General features: G+C 73.3%; 3 protein-coding genes across 3 annotated transcripts; all 3 read left to right on the top strand.

The window, feature by feature from the left end:
- Positions 1-1,814: 1,814 nt before the first annotated feature.
- Positions 1,815-3,485, top strand: AURANDRAFT_29903 (hypothetical protein; the record flags this gene model as incomplete). Its single annotated transcript, XM_009041065.1, has 1 exon — positions 1,815-3,485. A coding segment is annotated over one exon (1,671 nt), but the record flags the coding sequence as incomplete, so codon positions are not given.
- A 51-nt stretch (positions 3,486-3,536) lies between these two features.
- Positions 3,537-4,253, top strand: AURANDRAFT_5104 (hypothetical protein; the record flags this gene model as incomplete). The annotated part of the gene is made up of 1 exon (XM_009040970.1): positions 3,537-4,253. A coding segment is annotated over one exon (717 nt), but the record flags the coding sequence as incomplete, so codon positions are not given.
- Positions 4,254-4,908: 655 nt separating this feature from the next.
- AURANDRAFT_38219 (hypothetical protein) lies at positions 4,909-6,110 on the top strand (the record flags this gene model as incomplete). Its single annotated transcript, XM_009041066.1, has 2 exons — positions 4,909-5,380; positions 5,580-6,110. The coding sequence occupies 2 exons, from the start codon at positions 5,218-5,220 to the stop codon at positions 6,029-6,031; spliced, it is 615 nt and encodes a 204-aa protein (XP_009039314.1).
- Between the last annotated feature and the right edge of the window lie 2,320 nt (positions 6,111-8,430).

Here is an 8,430-nt window from a genome sequence, read left to right as displayed (position 1 = left end):
GCGAACCGCAAGGACGGCGGCGGCGCGGGCGAGCACGCGGGCGGCGACTTCCCGCCGCCCTTCCAGCTCAAGGAGCCGGGCAACTTCCACGCGTCCATCGACGACCGGAAGGCGGCGGCGGAGAAGGCGCTGAGCCTCCTGCGGCTCAAAATCGCCGGCCCCGTGACCATGGTCCTCGACTCCATGGACGACGCGCTCGAGGCGGCCTACGAGACGCGGCCCTGGCGCGTCTACGTCGTCGAGGTGGCCACGGGCGCGATCGCCTACGCGTCGGGCCCGGGGCCGATGAACCTGCCGGGCAAGCTCGCCGACCTCGAGGCGTTCTTCGCGGCGACCAAGTAAATGTGTGTCTAGAATGGTATGTAAAATCAGACGGGCTAAACGGCGGCTCAGTCCTCCTTGATGCAGAGGAGCGTCTTGAGCCGCGTCTTCGCGACGGGCGACATGGGCGCCGTGAGCGTGATGGCGCCGAAGGCCCGGCTCGTCGTGTCCGCGTGCGTCGGGAAGTCGAGGTTCCGGAAGCCCGACGCCGCCATGGACCGCGCGCGCTCCTCGGAGCGCTGGCCCATGGTCATCTGGAGCGTGCGGCGCGTGCGCTCGCGCGTCGCCGTCTGGGCCCGGCGCGTCGTCGCGAGCGGGGGCACGTTCGGCGCCCGGGGCACGCCGTGCGCGGGCGGCGTCTTCGACCGCCGCATCCGCGAGAACGCCGCCGACGAGTCCGTCTCGAAGAGGTAGAGGTAGGGCCGCTCCTGGCGGCCCCAGGCGCGGCGGCTCGCCGCCTCCGTCGGCGTCACGGGCCGCGTGCCCTTGAGCGGGCCGCGCCACCGCTGGCCGTCGTCGCCCGTGATGGAGCACTGGCGGGGCTGCCAGACGGGCTGGGCGAGCATGGACCGCGGGTTCATGACGCTCGGGCTGCTCCGGTTCGCCGCGTTCGGCACGCGGCGGCTCATGGCGGCGGCGAAGCGTCCGTGTCGCGTCGGCCTTCACTCCGCGAGCATCTGGGCCCTGACACGGGGGCGGCGCTCTCTCGACGAGAATTTCGTTATCACTCGGCCGCCGGCAGATTGTGTGTCGTCAACGTGATGCCGCCGTGCAGCTCGAGTCGAGCAATGGTGACGCTCTCGCACCCAGCAATGCGAGCAACACGTGCGGCAATGCGCGGCGCAGCGCGCTCCATAAGCACGGCCGTCGTCGGCGCCGGCAACATGGGCCGCGGCGTCGCCTGGAGCCTCGCGCGCGCGGGCCACGACGTCGCCATCTACGACGTCGACGCCAGCGCCGCGGCGGCCTGCGCGTCCGCCGACGACGCCCAGGGCCGCGTGTCCGCCGCGCCGACCGTCGCGGCGGCCGTCGACGGCGCGGCGGCCGTGCTCGTGTCCGTGTCCAACGAGGCCGCGGAGCGCGCGGTCTTCGACGAGGTGCTGCCGGCGTGCGCGGCGAAACCCGTCGTGCTCAACCTCGGCACGACGTCCGTCGCCTTCGCGCGGGAGCTCCACGCGCGCTTTGCGGGCGTCCCATTCCTCGACGCGCCGGTGTCCGGCGGGCCCGAGGGCGCGAGGAGCGGCGCGCTGGCGGTCATGTGCGGCGGCGAAGAGGCGTCGTTCGCCGCGGCCGCGGAGGTCCTCGACGCCATCGGCGGCCGGAGCGTCCTGCTGGGCGGGCCGGGCGCCGGCGCCGGCGCGAAGCTCGTGAACCAGCTGCTGGCCGCGGCGAACGCGCACGCCGCCGCGGAGGCGCTCGCGCTGGCGAGAGAGCTCGGCTGCGACTTGGAAACGCTGCTCCCGCTCCTCGACGTCGCCTGGGCCCAGTCGACGATGCTCGCGCGCAGCGGCGGCATCCTGCGAAGCCGCGGCGACGCGGAGTCGCTCAAGTTCGAGGTCTCCGCGGCGCCGCTGCGGAACTTCGCCAAGGACTTGGACCTGGTGCTCGACGCGGGCGCGGCGTGCCGCGTCGCGCTGCCGAGCGCGGCCCTCGCGCGCGGCACCGTGGCGCGGGGCCTCGCGGGCGGCTACGGCGACGCGGACTGGGCCGCCGTCGCGGGGACGTTCGGCGAGGTGTCCAAGGCCTCGCTCGAGCGCGACGCGGAAAAGTTGTGGGCGCCGGCCGCCGAGGCCGCGGACGTCGCGCGCGCGCGCATCGCGGCACTCGTGGCCCGCGAGCCGCCGCTCTGCGTCGTCGACGACGATCCGACGGGCACGCAGACGGTGCACGGCGTGGCGGTGTCGTCGAAGTGGGGCGCCGCGGACCTCGCGCGCGAACTCGCGGACGACGCCAAGTCGTGCTTCTACCTGCTGGCGAACACGCGGGCTTTAGATGAAACCGACGCCGTCGCCCGCGCCGAGGCCATCGGCGCCGGTCTGAGACCGCACGGCCCCGCGCACGTCGTCTCGCGGAGCGACTCGACGCTCCGCGGCCACTTCCCCGCCGAGGTCGACGCGCTCGCGCGGGGCCTGGGCTGGGACGACCCCATCATCTTCGTCGCGCCCGTCTTCTTCGAAGGGGGGCGCGTGACGTCCGGCGGCACGCACTACGTCCTCGGGCCGCCGAATTCGGGCGGCGACCGGCCCGCGACGCGGGCCGGAGAGACGGAATTCGCGCGCGACGCGGCCTTCGGCTACCGGCGGAGCGACCTGCGCGACTGGGTCGCGGAGAAGACGGACGGCGCCATCCCCGCGGCGTCCGTGACGTCGCTCGACCTCGCGACGATCCGCCGGGGCGCGGACGCGGTCAAGGCTCTGGTGCTACGAACGATCGAGGCGTCCAACGGCCGCGTCGTCTTCGCCGTCGACGCCTTGGAGGAGCGCGACGCGCTCCTCGTCGCCCTGGGCGTCCACGAGGCGCGCGCGGCGCGGCCGGAGCTCTTTTCGCGGGGCGTGGTCTACCGCTGCGCGGGTTCGTTGGTCGCGGCGCTGACGGCGATGCCGCAGAAGCCGCTCTTGGCCGCGTCCGAGCTCGCGTCGCCGGGCGCGTCGTCCCCGGGCGGGCTCGTCGTCGTCGGCAGCTACGTCGGCAAGACGACGGCGCAGCTCGAGGCGTTGAAGGCGCGGTGCGCCTGGCTCGACTTCGTCGAGGTCGACGTCGGCGCATTGCTGCGCGAGGGCGACGCGTACGTGCGCGCGGTCGCGACGCGCGTCGACGTTTCGCTCGAAAGCGGCGGCAGCGTCGCCCTCTACACGTCGCGGGCCAAGGTCCAGGACGACGGCGCGGGCGGTTTGGTCATCGGCGAGACGGTGAACAAAGCCTTATGCGACGTCGTCGCGCGCGCGGCCGCGCGAAACCCGGCGTTCGTCGTCGCCAAGGGGGGCATCACGTCCAACGACGTCGCCGTGCGCGCCCTCGGCGTCGAGCGGGCCGAGGTGCTCGGGCAGGTCGTGCCGGGCGTGCCGGCGTGGCGCCTCGGCGGCGAGACTAGGCTGCCCGGGTCGGCCTACGTCGTCTTCCCGGGCAACGTCGGCGACGACGGCGACCTCGCGCGCGTCGTCGAGACCGTGGCGGGCCGGTCGTCGTTGCCGGGGCCGCGGGGGCCGGCCCGCCCGAGCTGCCGCGATCTATTGCGCGACGCCGCGGCCGCCGGCGCGGCCGTCGGCGCGTTCAACGTCTACAACGTCGAGGGCGCCATCGCCGTGAAGCGCGCCGTCGTCGCCGCGGGCAGGCCCGCCATCGTGCAGCTCCACCCGGCGTCGCTCGACTTTGGGGGCGCGGCGCTCCTCGCGGCGTGCGCCGCCGTCGCCGACGACTGTTTCCGCGAGAGCGGCGTGCCCATGCTCGTCGCGCTCGACCACGCCGCCGACGACGTTGCCATCGACCTGGCCCTGGCTTCGGGCGTCGACCACGTCATGGCCGACGGCGCGGAGCTGTCCCTCGAGGACAACGAGCGGTGGACGCGGGGCGTCGTCGAGCGCGCGGCGGCCGCGGGCGCGACGGTGGAGGCGGAGCTCGGCAAGCTCGCCGGCGAGGAGGACGGCCTGGCCGTGGACCTGCGGGACGCGAAGATGACGGACCCCGCCGTCGTCGCGAAGTTCCTCGCGGCGACGGGCGTCGAGGCGCTCGCCGTGACCGTGGGCAACGTCCACGGCCGCTACGCGAAGAGCCCGCCGGACCTCGACTGGGCGCGCCTCGACGCCGTCCGCGGGGAGGCCGGCGGCGTGCCCCTCGTGCTCCACGGCGCGTCGGGCCTCCCGGAGGACTACCTCCGGCGCGCGCGCGCCGCGGGCGTCGCCAAGTTCAACGTCAACACGGAGGTCCGCGCGGCGGCCGTCCGCGCGACGGCCGACGCCGCGGCGCGGCGCCTCGACGTCCTCGACACCATGCGCGACGCGACGGACGCCATGGCCCGCGTCGTCGAGGCGAAGATCCGCGCCTTCGCCGATTAACGGAGCCTTCTTGCCGTCGCAGCTCGGCGCGGCCCATCCGCGACCCACCGGCGCTTAGAGGGCGCCGGCTACGAATCTCCCACTGGTGATCGGCCACCGGCGCTTAGGGCCGCCCAGCCTAGCCCTTGTACGCGCGGACGGACACGATGAGGCCCGCGGCGTCGAAGGTGATGACGTCCGTGACCTTGAGCTTGTCGTCGGGCACGTTCACGATGATCTCCGCGATGGCGCTCAGCGTCGACTCGGAGACGTGGACCTTGAGCACGTCAATGGAGATGGTCGGCACGGCCTCGAAGATGCCGCCGTTCGCCGCGACGACGTCCTCCGCGCCGGCCTTCTCGACGTCCCAGTCGCGGAGCGTCGCCGCGTCCGCGAAGAGCTTGCGCAGCTCGACCTGCGAACGCGCGCGTCCAGGCGCGCGAACAAGAACGCTCCCGTCGCTCGACGCGGCGCGCGACGAGGTCCTTGGCGTTCCAGACTTCAAAGTACTTGGCCGTGAGGGCGGCGTAGTCGAGGCTCATCGTTGTGGTGGAGTGCGGTGCGACGAGGTTGGTGTTTGTGCCCAGGGCGAGGGTCGTGGCGACGGCGACGAAGAAGAGGAGCGCGAAGATGCGCGCGACGTGCTCCTTGGCGGCCGCAATGGTCGTCGGCGGCAGGGCTGCACGGATGGGCAGCATTGGCCGGTGCCGCGTATCGCGCCGTGATCGAAAGCGTCGTCTGTCCTCACCTCGCGTCGGCGCCGCGCGACGAGCGCGCGTGTTGTGAGACCCCGAGGCCGCTCAATTTGGCTGCGGACGGGCGCCCCGGACGCCGGCTGGATTCGCGCGGACGCCCGGACGCCGCCATGTCGAAACGCGACTACGATCACCTGTTCAAGCTCGTGCTCATCGGAGACACGGGCGTGGGCAAGTCCTGTCTTTTGCTCCGCTTCGCCGACGACGCCTTCACGGAGAGCTACATCTCGACGATCGGCGTCGACTTCCGCTTCCGCACGGTCAAGGTAGACGGCGCGCGCCGGCGCGTCGAGAAACCGCCGCGGCCGCTCGCCCGCGCGCGCCGCGCGCGCGCCGCCCGCCCTCGCGCCGCGCCGCCCGCCGCGCCGCGTCGCCGGTGCGCCTCGAGAAACCGCCGCGGCCGCTCGCCCGCGCGCGCCGCGCGCGCGCCGCCCGCCCTCGCGCCGCGTCCGCCCACCGCGCCGCGTCGCAGGCAAGACGGTGAAGCTGCAGATCTGGGACACGGCGGGCCAGGAGCGGTTCCGGACGATCACGAGCGCCTACTACCGCGGCGCCGACGGCATCATCATGGTCTACGACGTGACGTCGAGCGAGTCCTTCGACCACGTCAGCGACTGGCTCACGGAGGTGAACCGCTACGCCAACGAGGGCACGTGCAAGCTCCTCGTGGGCAACAAATGCGACATGGAGGACAAGGTCGTCACGACCGAGGCGGCCAAGGAGTACGCCGACGGCCTCGGCATCCCCTTCCTCGAGACGTCGGCGAAGAACGCGACGAACGTCGAGGAGGCCTTCCTCACCATGGCCGGCGAGCTCATCCGCCTCCGCGAGGCGAGCCAGAGCGCGAAGCCCGGCGCCGGCGGCGCGTCGGGCCTCAAGCTCTCCGGCGGCAGCTCGAGGACGAAGAAGTGCTGTCCCGCCTAGGCCGCCGCCGCGCGCCCCGCCCCGGCGCCCCCGCGCCCACGACGGCAGACTAGACCTAACCCGCCCGGGCCCAAACATCGGACTGGGGACGGATGCGGTGCGGCCTCGCGCGGCGCCGGCTCGGAAGCAGCCTTTCTGCGCCCCGACGACGTCCGGCGGGAGGACGTCGACCCCGCGGGCCGCTATAGCTAAGCTTTCGAAACAGACGCCCATTAAAAGCGCGCGAGCCCCCCCCCCCTTCAGAACTCCTCGACGCCCTCGACCTTGAGGGAGATGAGGTTGTCCTCCGCGGCCGAGTCGGGGTCGCCGCGGCTCGTCTGGCCGAAGGCCACGTCCGTTTCATCCATCTCCTCCTTGGTCTCCTGGCCGCCGACCCAGAGCCCCTTGTCGTCGCCGGAGCCGCCCTTCTCCGTCATCTCGGTCTCGCGCTGCTCGAGGCCGTGCTCGAGGGGCTTGAGGTGGTGGAGGTAGTAGATGATGCCCGCCAGCGCGAGCGCGACGCAGATGACGGGCACGACGATGACGACGCTCGCCTCGGTGTAGTCGTCGTCGCCGCCCGACGTCTTCTGCGCGTCGGGGTCCGCCAGGGGCGCGCGCGTGGGCTTGGGCCTCCAGTCGGCCGAGGGGCCCGGCGTGGGCACCGCCGACGGGTCCAGCGTCGGCATGAGGGCCGGCTCCGCCGTCGGCGACGCCGTCGGCTGGTAGCTCGGCTTGTCCGTGTCGACCGTCGGCCGCGGCGTCGGCTTCGGCGTCGGGTCCGGGCTCGGCACGGGCGACGTCGACGGCGGCGCCGTGGGCACGGGCGACGGCTCGACGGACGGCGCGGGCGTCGGGCAGTAGGACGGCGGCGCGGACACGGACGGCGCGTGCGTCGGCCGCGGCGTCGGCGGCCAGCTCAGCGTCGGCGCGCGCGTGCCGTCCCACGACGGCACGGGCGACGGGTCCGACGTCGGCACGGCCGACGGCGCGCCCGTCGCCAGCACCTCGAAGTGCATCTCCTCCTCGATGGCCGCCAGGGACAGGTCCTGGTCCACGGCCGCGGCCTCGAGCGCCGTGCCGTCCGCGTGGTCCTCGATGGCGACGGAGAGCGCGGAGTCCGCGCCGCCCATGACCGCCGCCTCGAGCTCGCGCTCCATCTGCTCCCCGATGGCCGCGGACCCGTAGAGGGACTGCATGCTGTACTCGACGTCGAACTCGACCTGGACCTTGTGCGTCTTCTCGTCGTCGTCGCCCGCGAGGCGCCGCGGCGGCGGCCCGACGAGCCGCCGCCGCGCGGCGGCCTTGGCGGACCCGGGGATGCGCAGCTCCCGGCGCCGGCCGCAGTACTTCCACTCGCCGTCGTCGTTGACGACGCACCAGGGCCCGTTCTCGTCGCCGTCGCACGCCTCGTCTGGGCAGAACGACAACAAATCGCCGCAGCCCCGCTGCTCCTTGGACCAGTAGGCCATGCAGTTGCCCGTCTCGACGAAGCCGTCCAAAACGTGGTAGCCGACGGCCGTGATGCGCACCGCGTCCGGCGACACGATGGACTCGCACGTCTCGAAGAGCGCGTAGCGGATCGCCGCCTCCTCGCGCGCGCCGAACTGGTCCGTCGACGGCGCGTCGAGGACGACCGCGGACGAGTAGGCGACGTCCTCGGACCCGGTGTAGGTCGTGTCCGTGACGTTGGCGGCGTCCAAACAGTCGCAGCCGTCGCACGCGCAGCCGAATTCCGATTTCACGAAATCGCAGGATGCCGGCGCGTGGGCCTCGCAGGAGAAGCCGAGGCAGATGTCGACGCAGGCGTAGTTGCCGCCGTGGGTCTTCGGGAGCGTGAAGAGTGCGTCGACGACGTGGAGCACGCCGTTCTCCGCCGCGAGGTCCGCGACGGTCACCGTCGCGTTGTCGACGACCACGGACACGCCGTCGACGGCCGCGGTCACGGGCCAGCCCGCGAGCGTCTTCACGGAGGCGCCGTCGGACACGTCCGCCGCGTACAAGACCTTCGGGAGCACGTGGTACTTCAGCAGCGTCGCGAGCTCGCCGTCGCGCTCGGGCCGGAGCAGCTCGCGCAGCCCCCGCTCGCCGAGCGCGGCGTAGAAGGCGCGGTCCGTCGGCGCGAAGAGCGTGTAGGCGCCCGACGCGTCGAGGGGCGCGTCCAGACCCGTGAACTCGAGCGCGGCGACGAGGAGCGTGTGGTTCGGCGACGACCGCGCGACGTCCAACAAGCTGTAGATGGGCAGCACGGACGGCGCCATCGTCGAGCTCGGCGCGCCCGTGCCGCCCGTCGAGGGGAGGAGCACGGCGTCGACGGCGTGGGCGACGCCGTTCGCCGCGAAGAGGTCCGCCGCGGTGACGTTCGCCCGCCCGTCCACGGCGACGCGGTCCTCGAGGAGTTCCACGGTCAGCGCCTCGCCGTC

Source organism: Aureococcus anophagefferens, assembly GCF_000186865.1.
Source record: "Aureococcus anophagefferens unplaced genomic scaffold AURANscaffold_18, whole genome shotgun sequence".
Classification (NCBI taxonomy): Eukaryota; class Pelagophyceae; order Pelagomonadales; family Pelagomonadaceae; genus Aureococcus; species Aureococcus anophagefferens.
The sequence above is the reverse complement of the archived record's forward strand: the minus strand, read 5'-3'. Positions and strand labels throughout refer to the sequence as shown.